Source organism: Tyto alba, unplaced genomic scaffold (genome assembly GCF_018691265.1).
Source record: "Tyto alba isolate M040663 unplaced genomic scaffold, T.alba_DEE_v4.0 Super-Scaffold_1000006, whole genome shotgun sequence".
NCBI classification, from domain to species: Eukaryota; Metazoa; Chordata; class Aves; order Strigiformes; family Tytonidae; genus Tyto; species Tyto alba.
The window spans coordinates 2,826,752-2,844,197 of NW_024881272.1; the positions used below are offsets into that span (position 1 = coordinate 2,826,752).

The window sequence follows — 17,446 nt, forward strand, 5'->3', positions numbered from 1 at the left end:
CTCATGGCTGGGCATCAGAAAAGGCCATAACCTCAAAGAAAAGGGAAGTAGATTACAGTGCAGAGCAATAATTTCTTTGTCCAATACAGCTACACCTTTAAGAAAATGTATGTCCGCAGATTCAGCCAGAATTTCAGAGAACAAAATATTGGAGTCAGTTGGTCCAATTCAGACCCAGAACGAACTCTAGAAACACACCCGCTCGCACGGCCAATATACAAAGTGAGAGTGATATGTGTCCTCGCTACCACCCTCATTCATGCTAAGGCAAACATCAAGCATCAGACACACTGAAAGCAGTGCGGGAAAGATTTCTCCATTATCTCCTGCACAAACTGATTAGTGGCTAACACAGCACTTATTTCAGAACAAGAATATGTTGCCTTTAGGAGCAATACGTTTCATCACCAGGATCCAATCTGTGTATGCAAAAAGATACTCCAGACTGCCAAAAAATCTTGAGATAAAGGAAGGGGGTGCTGAGAAGGGACACTGAACCTCTGAGTGAAAAGGGTCAATGGAAATTTTGAGGAAGGGATGGGCTGAAGGCAGAGATGAAGAAGATAAAAAGATGTGGGAGTCTGACAGATTATGAAAGAAAGGCAAATGAGGAGTAAACATTTCAGGGACAAGTAAGTGATTTGTGGGTTTGTGATTAACAGAGGACTGTGACTCAGGGGTAAATCACTTGAATTCCCTGTGCTCTGATTCAGCTTATGTAAAATTTTAAAAAGAGGAAGACATGACCAAATCAAAACAAACAAAAAACCCAGAACACCAAAAAACCCCACTCATCTGAAATGACATAAGACACCAAGATGGAGGTTTTTAAGTAATATGTTGTTAAATCAGGAGGCAGCACTCCTGGACACGCACCACTGCCTAAGCACCATGTTCTGCTCTCCAAACGCTGCAGGGAAGCAGTCAAAACGTCACCGCCACCAGTGCACACCACGTCTTGCTTCAGCAGGCTACCAGGGCGACGCTGCGCATGGCTTTGCCTGTGCCACTTGCAGGGGACTGGCAGTACTTCTGGTACTCACCCCCTGGCAAAAGGCGGTTAGTGTGTGCACAGTGATGCTAAAGATCTCTAATTAAACCACACTACTACTGCGCTGGTGCTGTACCAGCTATGTAACATCAAATGGAAAAGAAGTGCCACAGGGCAAAGTGATTTGCCCACGGATTGGCAGCAATCAGTCTCTCTACGTGGGTTCTCCAGCTATTGCTCTTTTACCTAAAACCATGTGCTCGCCTACCCATTTCACCTATTTACAGCCTAAAAAACTAGCTCCAACACAGCAGCTGTAAAGTCACAACCTCTTGAGGATTTTAGTAAGTAGAAATATAAATTAATATGGGGGCATAAAAGAAACCACAGTATTCCTAGCTGTTGTAAGGCAGTGGACTTCATTTTTGCTGTACAACTTCCCTCCTCTTCTGTTCCTCAATGAATTGTAAGTGCAAAAACATCCTAGTTCAGTGAACTAACTAAGACCTCACTAACTAAACAAAAAGCTCTGTCCTTTGGAAAACAGACTCGGACATACCATTGCACAGCTTAAGAGAACTCAGGAAATGTTTCAGTGATATTCAGCATCCCCAGAGACACTTAACTTCAGCTCATGAAAATACACTGGTGTCCAAAGCATGAAAATTACAATGGCTTCCCGCTACACCCCTCACCCCCCCAGGCATGAATCTAATTTAAACAAGATGGCAGGAATCCAGCAGTAACCTATAGTCATAGATTAGAGCAGCTATCCTGAGCAAACAGACCAGACATTTAGCTGGGACTATAGCTACACAAGGCATTCCTTCATTTTCATTTACTTATACAAACCCACCCCCACTCACTCCACTTCATCAGGGTTTTTCCAGTCTGAAAACCTGGGGTCCCATTCTGCTTTTGGTTACATCTCATTGCAGAACAGCTCCACTGGTAATTTATCTTGTAGTTACAAAATTGATATTGGGAATTTGGCTCTATTTTAGACTACATGAAATTGTCTTTTAAAGCTCTCTTTGTATTCTGTTGTCCTTTGGATGGGAAAATAAAAAAACAGCAGAGGAAGGAGGCATTACAGCTCATGTGAAAATAGTGAAGCACTTAAATATAAAGCTCATTCCTGCTCAACTGCAATTCTGCAACAGGCCCTGTGCTGTGAGGGGGCCAGCTGTCTTCTGTAAGAGCCGGTTCACGCAGGCACCTCAAAAGAGTAATTTAAAATCCTTTCTGCACAACACTCACACGTCCAAGTTTATTTTGGGAGTCCCATTATGTTACACACAGGTTCTGAACACTTACGGGCTTGATTCATTGTACCTAGTATCACCAGTAACTGTTGTATTACCAAGTGCATATGGTGAGGAAGCCACTATTCCAGAGCGAACAGATGAGGCTGCTAATAGGGATACATTACTGGAAATAAATTCAACACTTACAGTTATCTTTCGTTGCATGTGATGTATGCAACTTGTTGGCTTGGTGTCTGGGAACATGTCATTTTCAAATATGCATATACTTTAACAGTAATGTTTTGCAGACTTATATCTGTGGCTAAGTGTATTTTAGGAAAAGGGCTACAACTTGAGCAGAGCTGAAAAACTGCACAGGGTATAGTGGAGTACCAAGGATGCCAAAGAAAATCAGGATAGAAGAGTACATGGGATACAAAACAGTAAGTTAATGTATCTTCATAAATACACACAGCCTGGTTACATTTGTAATACACATTCACAACGTGCATCACAGCCCCCGTTTATGGCTTATCCCCACAGAGATAGCTGCCAGTATTACTCCTTTAGCTCACACGGAACAGTCTCTGCTGAACACCCGAAGTTCAAACCCTGCTGACAACCTGCGGTAAGGGCAGAGGAGGCGTAAGGCGCCCTGATGAGCCACATCTGCAGGCAGCCACCAACAGCCCCTGCAAAGCAGACTCACCGAAGTCCCTCGGTTTATACCATGCCTGCCTGCTCGGGCTGCCCGAGAGCATTCCTCAGGTTTAGTTCAAAGTGCCCTTCCAAGGGAAGGTCTTCAGCAGAGCTCAGAACCAGGGAGGGACATCACAGCGTGAGCACAACTCACTCCCCTGCGCGAGCCAGGCTCATCTGAGCCCTCAGTATCCATATGGCAGGTTGAAAAACAGTATGAAACAAATCTCAGGGACTATTATTTGGACAGTCAGTCCCAGAGCAGGAAAAAATTGGAAAGCAGAAAGTCTCTCACTTGAAAGAGACTAATAATTCATACCTCCTAAATTCAGGGTTTCAACTGAACTAACCTTTGCTCCCTCTGCAGCCAATGAAAGCAAATGAGACCTCCAAAGAGTATTTAAAAATTCACAAGCAATGAATTGCTCCATAAAGATGCCAGTTTCTTTTTGTGAATTACAGAAAGAGCCTTTGGGTAGCGAGTCTCTCAGCTGAGATTCTTCAGTTAAGTGCCTAAAGTGAAAAAGGATTAATCTTGTCCTCAGTGTCACAGCTTCATATATCTTGACATAATATGATCCCATTCAAGTCCTTCAGAAACATGAAGTCATTGTGCTTCTCCTCTGGCAAAAAAGGGAAAAACTCAGCTCACATCTACAGTTACCAATGAATAGGTTGCACATGTTCTTCAAAAGGCAACAAGAGGAGTTTAACCATAGACCACAAGGGGATATGCATGACCTAAACCACTCGGATCCCACTTAAAAATATACTATTGTAAACTGTCCCTATACAAAATGCTAATCTTGGACCCAGAGTTCACCCAGCAACTGCACAGCACCGATTCACAACAGGCATAACTGAAGGGTCTCGTAAATCAGATCCGAGAGCAACACACCTGTAACAGGAAATCCTAAACGCTGGCAATAGTTATAAAAAACTAATTATACTCAGCAACGTAACTGAGAGGTAAAACACATTCTCCCTGGCAGTAGTAAAGAAAGCATATGAAGCAGCCAGCCCAGAGCACATTTCATTAAGCCCATCCTATTTCTTCAAACAAAACTGTTGCTTATCAAGGCATGGTGAGCCGATCCAGTAACACCGTCAGTCTCTTTCAACAGAGAAATTGTTTTGCCATTTTCAAACTGAAAAACATATGTTCTCAATATTTTCTGATGTATGCGTCTCCTTCAAAATTGAAGTCCACAGCACAAGCCAAAAATCAAATCGATTGAAAAATATATACCAACTGGCATCTGAGGGCTTTCTCTGTCTAAAGGGTTCCTTCTGTCCTTCTTTAGGCCACATTCAAAATCCATTAACTAAATGAAGTATCTGTTCCTTTTCCATACTTCTTAATCCAGCTTATTCAGATCCTCAACTGACTGAATTGAAGCCACTCTAGTATAAATTCCAAGCAGCCTCCAATACACACAAAATACACAAAAAGTCTAAAGCACAAGTCAGAAGAAGACTACAGAGACACATACCTCAAATCCACGCAGAATAGTGGAAACGGCTCTGAGTTTCCTAACGAGTTGGTACAGTAAGATGAAGAACGTCAGAGACACATAACAAAGCACCGACCCAACATAAACTCATTGTGCTCACGAGCGGTTAAAAAAAGTTCAAGAACCATTTGTGCCAGCAAACGCAGTCCCACCACCCCGTGCCCCCCTACACGGGACAAGTCCTGTTTGACCTCCTGAGTGGATGGTGGCCACCACAGGTGGCCCAGCTCCGTATCACGCGACACGGAGCTTTCAAAAGGTCTGGGACCCCGTCCTCGTGCCTCAGCCACGGCACACTGGCACTGCCGGGCCCGACCGCAGCACATGGAACACGGATTAAGGATCACCGTCTCCATCTCAGCAGCCTTCAGGTCTTGGTTTTTCCCTTCATTCCACGCCAAGAACTCAAGCTCCTCTCCCTCAGTAAGGGCATTCGCTATTAATTCCCCACCACAGAAGGCACTGTTTTTCATAGTTATCTTTTAGCATTGCCACTTTAAAAGAGCGAGGTTGGCATTTCAAGAGGCAAATATTCTCTAGTCAGCTTCCTTGTCGACTTCCCCTGTACATTCCCCTGACCATTCATCTTACAATGAACACTATTGCCTCAGTTAAAGTGAGAATAAAGATGTATATAATATTTAGACCACCTTATTCATTTCATTACTGTGTGTTCTCAGAAAATAACTGTTTTCTCCAGATGAGAAAGAGAAATATATCCATCTCAGGGAAGGACAGCTTAGTCATAGCTTAAAAGCACTTGAGGATCTGCATCAAATATCTGCTTTTTTAAATCATTAGAAAATTGATTTGTGGGAATTTAAACCAATTCAGTAGATGCATATATAATCAGAATTTTCTCTTTTCTTTCCACACCACAGAGCTCCCACCAAGACTCAGAGCCAGTGTGGCCTACTGTTAAACAATTATTGCCACGAATTGGATTAACCTGGCTTCTATACATGACTGTGTGGAAACACAAGCTACTGCAGCTTTTGAGAAACAAATGGAAAACGGGGAGAAGACGGGAAGGAGAACAGAGGAAGGCAGACAACTACAAATTCAGCTCTTACACTGTTGGTATCCACCTTCTCCCCACTGCTCCCAGTTAACAGACACTGCTGCCTTAGATGAGAGCAGCTGCCATTCCCTGCTTCATGGGGAGGAGAAAGTGTTGCCCTCAGCTGCCCAGGCGGGCAGAGAATTCAGCTTCAACAGACCCTCCTTCCACGCCACGTTTTGGAGGGATTAAGCCATATTCAGCTTCACAGGCACACATTCAGCTGTACAGCCACTTTTTAGCTGGGGCATGGGTTCACTGGATTTTCAGTTTAATTGGCACCAGCTTGTTCACGTTCTAATCTGGTTCAGTACTGCATGATACTTACTTTAAGATCAATCAGCAAATAGTCAAAGCAACAGAAATAATGGGGCAGCAACCTCTAATGGGAAGGTAGAGACAAATCTGTGCAGAACAGCAGCAGCTGAAAGACCAACCAGAGCTTCATACTGTCACTGTGTGGATTTGTACTGCTCTTTAAATGTGTATTTTGCGCTGTACGCCGTCACTTCTGCACTGGCGTCCCCAAGAACAGTGACAAGTGGCTTCTCAACAGGTTCAGTTCACTGCAGATGATCTAAAGGCACAGTCGTATCTAGAGTGGAAGTTACGGAACAGACATACCACCCTTCATTTCTCAGCGAGGTGTGTGATCCTCCAGCAAAGTCTACATTTTGCTATCTACCAGTCTTTAGAAAATACAATAGTGGTAAGGGATATGAAGGAAAACCGCTTATACCAGGAAGTGAAAGTCTTTCAGGTGCACAGAGGGATAATAGTAATGTAAAGATTCTAAGGCAACTGATGGAGAGCTCTCACATTAAAAACCACCATATTGGGGAGTGAATTGAAAAACCTGTACGATTATTTGCTACATTGTCACATACCTGATGGTTGAGTTTGCTATGGCACTTCAATAGCAACTGCTGTTTGAGACCCAGCAACACGTGAAGGATTTGGTTCAAAGAAAAACATCCTCCACCTAAACTCCAGGAACTACAGCGAACAGGCGTAGAGTTCTGAACAGCAAGCTTCATTTGCCAAACTACATCAGTAATAATTATTGGGACAGAATAGCATTGGGATGCACTACTAATTAGCTACAGAGCTTTTCATGTAATTGTCATCACTGGGAGCTGGGAATACTAAAGCAAAATACAACAAGTAGCTTCTGTGTAAAGTCAGTACACAACAATTTCAAATGCAACATGATATTTCATAATGTAAAGCAGAAGACAATGACATATTTGAAGCATTATTACTTTTTCCTAAAGAAAATACAATCTCTATTGTATCTTCAAGTAAAAACAGGGATAAAACCCCTTTCAGTTCAAAAAGATTCAGAAATTCAAGATTCACCATTGTGTATACCTTCAGGGCTGGACAGGCAGAGTTAAGACAGTAGAAAAACAGGGTGTAAGTGATGCTCCAATAGGCTTCTGGATGATGTCACAACATTTTGGCTGCCTCACAGATTTTGGAGCCTCTGGCACTGGTAATACTGTCTTCTATAATCTACATAAACAACTACTTTTAGAGGGACTCCAGATAAATCCTTCTAAAGGATCAAGAAAACAGCCATGTAATCACACAGAATTGATTTTATAGATATCACAAGGTCTCTGTTAAGGACAACAATAAGGTTTCAAAATACTTATTTCATATATAGTCAGTACAGTTATCATAGAAATCTCAGAGATGGAAAATGCCTATAGGTGTCTATCAACTACCAACTTGGAGTTGTTCACTATTACACAGTACTGCTAACCGTCATTCAACGGATGACAGTAACAATAAAACTTTGTAGTAGTAACAACAATATAGAAGCGGTATTTGAGCTTTAAGGAAACCGTATTTCCTGCTGAAATTGTCAACAGTGAAATAATAAGCAATAGCAACACTTCAACAGTTACAGTAAAAAAGGGCATTTTAACAGTTATTATGCCCCATTCTGGTTATTATTTGTCTTCAGATATACCAAGACAGCACTGAAGAGTTGGAAATTTGCATTGTGTCTCCTAAAAAGTGGAAGGAAAACTCAAAACTTGGACATGTACTCATTATTGCTGTCACTATATATCTAAGGAAGTCCAAAATAAGCCAACTCCCAGAAAAAACAAAACCTTACACAACCTTGAGTTTTTCAGATAGGATGCTCAGTAATTTGAGGCCACCAAAGAACACTACTCTGAAAGATGAGCTGTGAAAACTTTAACCTGATATTCTGCGATGCATCAGCAGAGCTGCAGCACCAGAACAGGGAGATCAGACTCGTTACATTAGCACATTTTTTTCCCTACTTTGGATTTTGGGAATAATATGAAACCCACTCAACTCTCAAATAAGATGACTATTTGAATTAAGTGGAGACAATCACCTCCTTTGCCTCTGACCTTACTCTTACTAGAGTGGGGCAACTCTTCCCTTTCCTTCCTACACAAACTATGGGATTTTGATAAGTATGCAGCGTTTGCAAAACATCTGCCCACGTGAACTTCATTGGCAAGCAGTTTATTCCTCCTTCCCAACCTAATAATTTATCCAGTTCAAATATTAGGCAGCTTTCAAACAGCTTTACCTAGTGAGGAAGCTAAGGAGACCCACTGAATGTGGACAGGAAGAGCTACTGCCCAGAGACAAGCGGACCTGCCCAGAATCCAGCAAGTCCTCAGTTCCTGCTGGGCAGAGATTCCCATTTCCATCTCACTCTGTGGTCTGCAGGGCACAACAGACTGACCTGAAGTCTGTCCAGCACACAGCAGCAACCCACCAAATCTTTATCTTCCTTAAGCAAAGGATAACACTGGAAAACACTGGTAATATCCCTCCCCCACCTCTTCTTTAACCCCTCTAGTTCCATCACAGGGTACTCAACACTCCATTAAGACCCACTGCATTACACCCCCAGAGCGCGGAACGTCACCCACCGAAGTGCTGAGGACATTTATACCACCTCACAGCATGGCTTTAGGACAGACCAGCCTTGACTAAGTGCTATTACTTACCCACAAACACAGTGGCCCCAACAGGTCTACGTGACCCCCAGAACGAGAACGGCACACCGCAGCAGCTCCCTGACTTCCCTCATGCTGCCCGACCCCTTGTACAAACATCACTTCTGTGGTCCTGGCAAACTCAGACCAGTACAAAATACCGCATTTCCCTTAAACTTTGAAAACTACTTTGAAAACTATAGCCATATAGTTTCTCCACAGCCACGTTCCTATTCTTTGGTAAAACTAATACCAAGTCTGGAAGCATTTCTTCCCTCACCCAAAGGAAGCAGAGGGAATCCTGAAGACAATGACCACCTTCCTCAGGACCATTCAACTGCTCCTGAGTGGGAAAAGGTTTCAGACAACTGATTTATATGCATCCAGCCTTTGCCTGAAAAGTTTAATAGACACCCATAAATCTGAGAGTAAAGCCTGAGGCCAAAGACCTCAAGTGACAGAGGAATGCAAGAGGCTAAGCGCAGGGCAACACGTCAGAGAAGCGCTAGCGGAGGAGCCTGGCGTAAGAAACCCGCTGGGCATTGAAGAGGCAGCAGTGCTGTTTGTCTGTAGAGGCAGAAACAACAAAGTGGTGGCTCGTACTGGGAAGGCTGGCCGTTCAGCCACTGCTGTGGAGTTAAAAACAAGAAGAATTTCAGCTGAGCAAGGGTGGAAGTCTTATTGCTACACTCAGAGGACAGTTTATCCTTCATCACTCACAAGAGTCTTTCTTGAGACAGAAGTGAACAAGCACAAGAAAGCTTATACTTCTCCATTTCTGCACACAGCTTCCCATCTCCCTTTATTATCCATTTATATAACCACAATACCTTTTTTATCAGGAAGTATGAAAAATTTTAATTCCATTAATAGCCTAATTTTATTATCTAATGTTCCTCCTCTGGAAAAAACATTATTTCTTTTTCATTATAACTTCTAAAAAAAAAAAAAAAAAAAAACACACAACTATTAAACCTTCCAAAGTTCTCAGACCTTTCATATGACACTCTGAACTTGTTCCAAGCTAGTATGTGGCTCAGCAGCCTAACCGTTGTTATGGATATAGCATTGCAAGTCTGTTAAAAAAAGGAGACCCCAGGTTATATAGTTAAACATAATTATGTGCCTTTATTCCATTATATAATCAGAGCTTTACTCTCAGAAAAAGATGAGAAGACTCAAGGGGGGAAAAAAAATAAAATATTTCTGGTTCTCCTCCGCATTTACTATGTGACCCCAGGTAGATGACTTAAGTTCAATACTATTTTCCCATCTGAACAAAGCAATATTAATGTTTTCCCTTTTCTCACACAGGTAATACGTGTAATACACCTAAGAAAAAGGGCTAGAAGATGATCATACCAGAGATTTGCAGACGTGCACAGTATTAACAGGCAAACATCCTACGCACTAGGAAGTCCAGAGGTTATATATCCCCTTCATTTTCATTGTAATTAAAATTAATTACTGGAGTTTGGTCTATAAAATAGTAATTCACAGTAAAATAATACCTGACTAAATCACAGAGAGTCAGAGTTATTACTGGTATAATTCCATTAGCTTTACAGAAAAATACTAGGGATGAATTTGTCCTCTTAGGCTTGTTTTCCATTCCAAAATTCCTTAATGGCATACAGAAAAAATAGAAAAGCTGGCCACAGATGTTAAATAAAGACATTCTGAGTCCAACCCCATTTCCACAGAATACAATGGGAGTTAGGAGGAGATCGGGACCCACAGCACGCAACTACAAAAGCATTTAAGCATTTGCTGATCTTAAGCTTTAGCTCCAATGCAAAACTTTCCTATGCCAACTCTTCTTAATTTGGGACACTTATTTTTACCCCCCCCCCTTCCATTTTTCCAGTGAAGACAAGTCTGGCAAGAGATTTCTTTGTCAACAGCCATTTTCACTATCTACAAAACTTCTGTGATCATGTTCAGGCATTGAAAAACCACAGTAGAAAAATTCCTGTAATCTGTGAAAGCATTGCACATGCTTACACATGAAACAGAATCCAAAAGAAGGCTGTTTCAAAATGGAGATCTCAGCATACCACCAGGTGGTACAGTGGTATTGGAATGTGAAACACATTTACAAATTTTTTCTGTAGACCATAACTCTATGCCAAAAAGCTCAGGTTTGATACTAAAATAGATACTTGTTAATTATTACTGCTTTACCAACATACCTTAGTCTGAGCAAAATACCATTGCGATAGCCATAGCACTACCTTTAAATCTATCATCAAAGACCACAGTATGTGAGCATATCAAAATGCAGCGTTAATACGCAGCACACTGGCAACAATGCAGTCCAGTAGACTATAGATAGAAGGATTTTTAAGTATCTCAAATTATTTATGATTCAGTTGTACCTTATGTGATGTCAGGTACCCTTCCAAGACAGGCTCTTCAATGGTTTTGTTGAATACACTCTCCTTGTCCACTCTTTATGGTGCTTAGAAAGCACTTGAGCTGTTTCAGTAATCAGTGCGAATCAAGCAGTACTGCAAAGCCAGTGACTGGAGCACTGCTCAGCATGGATCGTGCAACATAAATCAGGAGAACAATGGTGTTAAAAGCCAAATCCACACCAACTTTAAATTGTAATTGCCTATCAATAAAGAATGTATCTGGATCAGGACAACTTTATAGAAAGAGAAGCTCCTGGGATCTGAGGTCCAACTATATGTTGCATGCCCTGTAGAGTTTCATTTGCCTCGTGGACCACAGCACCTCACAAAAACATCAAGAAAATCTGTTTGTGGGACAGCTACCTATAAAGCTCCCTTTTGAGGAAAAATTATCATTTGAGCAAATAGCCAGACAACTTAGGGGGAAAAAAAAAAAAAAAACAAAAACAAAACAAAACAACCCCACAATCTCATGCTCATCAATTTAGTTGAGTGGTCTTCAGCAAGAACACCACTAGGTAAAAGAATGGGACACAGTGATATACAAGCCAAGCAGTATTTTTATTAGATTTTTGAGAAAGGTTAAGGCCCTATAGATTTAAAAAAGATGTTGAAGAACTGTTCACAACACTATTTCTTGCATTTTCTTTCCAAGTGCCTAGGCTTGCTCATCATCAAATACAAGATACCAGATTACCAGCAGTCTGAACTGCTACATCCATAAAATTCCAAGACACTGGACTGTCGTGTGTCCTTCTAACTCTAAGAAATACACAGAGAAACAGTTTTCGGGAGGTAAGACATGACTGAGTTTAAAATTTTACATTCCCCACTTTCAAACAGCTTTACGACCTCACAAATTATCCACCATGCTAAAAGTAAGGCCCCCTCTAGCTGTGCGGGGAAGCTGGACTTCCATTTAGAGACACGTAACAGAATACACCAATATATGTTTGCCAGCAGTTCTTTGTTGTACAAGTCAGCTCCCTGCAGGTTTAAGTCTCAGTTACTCTGCTGAATGAAATCTAACATTTGCCAAAGAAAGGGATCTCCCATGGCAAGAGAGGGAATGGGGAAGAGACAAGGAAGCAAGAAGTCTGTGAGGGGAATATTGTGAATCAAGCAGAGGAAGGTGGCAGTGGTTTTGTTGGTAGTGAGGTATGTACAGAGCAAGAAGGTGGTGGTACAGCAAAGCACGATTAAAAGAAGCAAAGATCCTGCAGGGCCAGTTGAAGCAAGAGGGTCAGGGAGATGGAAGAAAACGAATGAAAAGGAGAAAATGTGCATAAGAAAAACTGAATGAGGAAGAAAAAAGTAGCTATTCAAACAAAGGATTTGAAAGTGGCCTGTGATGAAAGCTAAGCACTGGAACTACCCATCATATAAAAGCTGGAGCTTCATTCTACCAAGAATGCACAAGAACAAAGGATCATCCACACAAACCTGCAAGCTAAGAGTGTGCCACACAAGATCATCATCTCGCTGTGACAGTTGGTATAGATACCAAATCCCTCCAAAAAAAGGGAACTACCAATTCTTATAGTGAATCACTTCGGTGAGCAAGAAGGGAAGATATATAAAGTGTGACTATGGAGAGAAAATAAACCCAAAAAACACTCCCAACCCATCGTGCTGATTTTTCTACCCCATCCAAGAAGAATTATCAGCTTGATTTTCCAAAAGGATATAAAAGAGTTCTAGGCTCTACACTTGACCAAAATCTTTTCCTTCTTGCTTACTTCTGCAGCATGACGCCTTTTAAGTCCCATGTGTATTTGTTCCATAAAATAACAAAAAGGTAAAGAGGGGGGGAAAAAAAGTAAGTGACACGAGAGGTGAAGACAGTAAGGTACATAAACAGGCCCTTTAGTGATAGGACACTGAGACCACAATGATGGACTCTTTAGAAGAAAAAAATAAAATAGAGAACCTATGCAAGTTTATAGAAAACAAACCATTGAAATTTGCAAAAACAAGTTTTTCTCTAATTTTCCAAGCATTTGGTTTAAGGTATTTATAAGAATAGCAAACACATATCTTGTAAAGAGTAGTATCTATGACTAGGGGGGAAATAGAAGGGGTGTCTGTTTTCATTTGATGACATTCCTGCAAAAATTGAACTCTGCAGAGTTGACTTCTGGAATATCATATTCTGAGATACTCCATGGAAACCAGAACTAGAAAGATAATTCTCAAGGGCTTTCTCCCACTCTGATGATTTTTTTTTCCCATTATTTTCTTTAAAAAATAAAAAAAAAATTTTTGCTGCATAGTACAACACACATCACCAGCCTGGGGCATCCTGTTCCTATTTCCTCTTCTAGTCACCAGAAGATATTTGACAAGGAAAGAGGAAGAAAGCCAGAGAAAGGAGAGAGGAAGGGAATAGAAAACAGATGCTGAAAGAGAGGAATGCACAATATACAGTAGAAAGAAAAAAAAGGTAAAATAAGGGGAAAAAGTAAGAACCCAAACAAAAAAAACGACACCGTGTAAACCTTCTGGATCCTTTCAGTGCAAGTTTCTGAACATAAACATGGGACAAGACTGGAGGAAAAGTGCAACTGAATTATGTATGTTCCTAAGTGTATCCCTATAGAAAGGCATTGAAAAAAAAAAAAAAAACAACTTGGTAGCTTCGTTACTAGTGTGTGTGTTCTCTACTAGGAGAGAAGGTCACTGAAGCCACTTCAGCTCCTATTAGAATTATTAAGAGGAGTATTTGATCCCTTGAACTACTCCTTGGCGCGCACAGTGCACTCAGAGCCCACTTCACCCTGAAGGCTTCTGGCAGGTTTGCACCGAGACAGGGAGAGGGTCCAGAAAACGTTACTCGCCCCCGGCGAGTCACCGCCGCGGGCAGACCTGCGTGGCAAGCGTGGCCAAGAAGTGACTGAAGCTCTTACGCTCCCTGGCAGCGCAGGAAACCCAACCGCTTCCACCGGCCACCCCGAGCAGGACCAGCCCCGCTGTCCCCGCCGGGCTCCCCGGCTTCCCCGCCCGCCCCCCCCCCTCCGGGGAGAAAGAACCCCCTACCCGGGTCGTGGAAAGGCACCAACGCGAAGTTGTAAAGCGGCCTCTTGGGTCTTTTTAGCGACGTTTCCAGGATCTTGGATGCCCCCTCGATAACTTGCACCAGGTCATCGTACATGGAGCCGGTCACATCAAACACGAACGCCAGGGTGGAGGCTCCCTCCGGCACCGCCTCGCCGCCGGGCTCAGGCGCGACGCGGGGGCCCAGGGCGAGGAGCAGCAGCGGGGCGAGCAGCAGCTCGGCGCCCAGACCCGCTCCCCCGCCGACAGCCATCGCCCCTCGGCGCCGCGGCCAGGCAGCGCCGCCGCTTTTGTCTGAGCGCGGCTGCGGCCCCCGCTCCGCCTTTTCTTATCGGGCAGGGCTGGGGCAGCGCCGCCCCGAGGGAGAAGGCTGAGCCCCGGCCATGCCGCCGGAGCCGCTGCCGGCGCGGCTGGAGCTGCGGCTGCCGCCTCGGGAGCCCCCGGCTGCGGCCTGAGGCGGGGCCCGGCCCCGGCCCCGGCCCCGCCTCCCGCGGCCCCGGCCCTCACCTCGGCGCCCCGGCCCGCCCCTCGCACCTGGCCGCCCGCCGCCGCCCCGGCCCCGCGGGGCGGCCCCGCTGGCGGGAGGGCGCGGTACGGGCCTGCCCCTCACGGGCCTGCCCCTCAGGGGCCCGGCGCGGTGCCCACACCTGCCGGGGAGGCGAGGACGGCGGTGCCGGCTCCAGCTCCTCCCGAGCAGCGTTCGCCGGTGGAGCTCTTGTTTTATCATCGTAAACGTGCGACACGAGGCCGAAATCGCTCCTAGGCGCGCCGCTGCCTGCTTCAGTTACGCTGCCGCAGCAGCCACCTGAAACCCAGAGGCCAGACCTCGCAAGGCCCCTTCCAGCCCCCAGTTTTCCTCAGCTCCTACGAGCATATTCTCACAGTGGCTATTGAAGTGGGCAGTAAACACCCCCAAATGCGACCAGGAGCGCGGCTCCAGGCATTGGCAGGCTCTAGTGCAGGAAAAAGACTGGCCAACGAGGAAAATAAAGTGGCCCAGAGTGGGGTTTTAACGCTGCGCAGGCAATGGAAGAGATTAAAGGCGGTATGTTTCGAAGCTCCTTCGTTGCTCAAGGGTGCAGCAGGCACCTCTTGAAAATCCAGGTGGCTGGCCCCACGCCACACGGAAGGACTCAGGGGAGAGCCAGGAGCCAAAATCCACGTTGCTCCAGCTCACCTCGGTGCTGCTGTCACCAGCCGCCCTTCCCGCCGTGCGCTGCGGGGAGCAACAGGGCATCCTTTTAAACAGCGAGTGGGAGGGAAATCGCATCCTTTGTTTTCAGCGGGATGAGCGAGGTGGAGGATGAGGGAGGTGGAGGATGAGCGAGGTGGAGGATGAGCGAGGTGGAGGAGGAGGGAGGTGGAGGATGAGCGAGGTGGAGGAGGAGGCGCACGGCACTTGGTGCAGCTGGGACAGGTAGACCAGGAAGCGGAATTTACCCCGTGAGTTTCCCTCCTTATTTTACTAATCTTAAAATTGGTGCTAAAACTGCGCACTATTGTGACTGGAAAATTAATCATGTAGAAACATTGCTTATCCTAATCAAGTTATAAGCCTGGAATTGAATTATAAAAACCAGATGTTTACATTCTTTCTCCCCTTCAGCACTGATGTCATGAGAAGGAAGCACATAACCAGAGCTGTGCAAAGCATTCGCAATAAAACCCCAAACCATGGAAAACTTGCCTCATCTGTAACTCTGCTAGGAGAAAACTCGGACCAGGTTTGTCAAAAATATTCACAAATCTTATAAGTAGAGATGCGTTCGAGCCATAAAATAGGAATATGTATTTTGAACACTCTAGAGGCTGGTGGTTCTGGGATTTTAGGATTTCCTTCAGTCCTTCATAAAGATGAATTCCTGTTACATTTTTCCTCACAAAGAAAGCCATCATGTTCTTTCTGTCTTAAATTACTTCTTATTTAGATGTAAACAAGCTAGAACAAACCTAGTGTCTCTATGAAAAAATAACCCTCTTGGACACATACTACTGCATCTCTAAAAAAATGTCATTTAACATGGGTTTTAAGGCACAACATAAAGAAAAATCTTTATTTTGTAACAGTGGAAACTGATACTTATTTTGGTTGCCTAACACTTTCCGCTATAAAATATCCTTGAAGCTTGGAAGCCCTAACACTATTATTCACAGCAGGCCTTTGAAATTTTCAGGAGGAAAGCCCTGTAGCAAGAGGGATGATTTCTTTTTCTTCTCCAATTAAATTATTTTCACAGTTTGCCAAAGAATCATCTATTAAAAAAAAAAAAAATCACTATGTTCTTTCTGACATGCTCTACAGTGAAGTTTTGACAGCGTGCCAGAATAATAACTAAGCACAAACGCTCTGAGGTCAGGCCCATGCCACTGTCGAGCACACTGTAGCAGAAACACCCGGAGATTATCGGAAGGGGGGATCGGGGGCAGGGAGAGGGAGGGGAGCCGGGTCGGGGTACACCCGGGGGAAGGTCCCCCAGCTCCCACAGACCCAGCTTTGCTGCAGCGAGCTACCGCCTTCATGATTTCCAATAGAGTCTCAGTGTCTCTTCCGTATGCACAGATATTATAGTTGGTTTGGAGACTTCCTAATTTTGAGCATTTGTAACTTAACCTTGATATTCTTTTCGTGCCTGTTTTGAGGCTGGAATTTGACATTTTGTTTATGCAATTTGGTAGCACAGAGGAATTCAACAGGTGTGGACTTGATTGTTTAATTCCTTCCAACCACATTCATATACTGCCACTCAGTATATGAAGTGTGGGCAATACATGATATGATATATGATGAGTATATGATGTGAGTATATCTGAGCGTGGGCAAAGTGTCACCCATCTGGACTAGATGACCTTTAAAAGTCCCTTCCAACACAAACGATTGTATGACTCTATGACTATATATTTATCCTGGATAGTTGTAAATTATTAGATGAGGTGGAGTACAGAGTTAAGTCCTTTCTTCCTAGCTTGTCTCAGATATAAAGAGCATAAAATTTGTATGCTGTTGGGAAAATGTACTAGTTTAGAAGATTGGGAAGGAACTAAATTACTTTTCGCCCTTTGGGCTTGCATCTGAATCTGCTCCATTTTATAATTTTCAGCAAAAAATTATTAATATCCAATGGCTGCTAATAAAGAAAGAGCTGCCAGTTTCATTCTCATTTGTAGAAAACAAGTATTCACTTCAAACTCTGAAGTTTCCATCTGAAGAAGTATATCAAAATGATTGTTTTTAAAGCTGATGCTACTCTCTAATTACAGAGCAAACTGCTGATACCAAAACAGATTCTCCTCCTGGGATCCCATGGACCACTCTCAGCAGGCTGCATCTACCAGAGTTCTTTCTCACGACACCTCTTTTCTGGTCACCAAGTTCTGCACGTATACCAGATACTCTGAACTGTTTTGTCACAGACATTTGACAATATTTTTTCCTCTGGATCTCCATACACATTTAAAGCTTTTATTCCCACT

At 43.7% G+C, this 17,446-nt stretch overlaps 1 protein-coding gene across 2 annotated transcripts in view; it reads right to left on the reverse strand.

Moving 5' to 3' along the window:
- Positions 1-14,370, reverse strand: part of HMCN1 (hemicentin 1) — a 205,091-nt gene extending 190,721 nt beyond the window's left edge. For both annotated transcript variants that reach the window (XM_042805977.1, XM_042805972.1), the window contains exon 1: positions 13,958-14,370. In XM_042805977.1, coding sequence (XP_042661911.1) covers positions 13,958-14,228 — 271 coding nt within the window. In that variant the 5' untranslated portion in view covers positions 14,229-14,370. The remainder of the gene's footprint in view (positions 1-13,957) is intronic.
- Between the last annotated feature and the right edge of the window lie 3,076 nt (positions 14,371-17,446).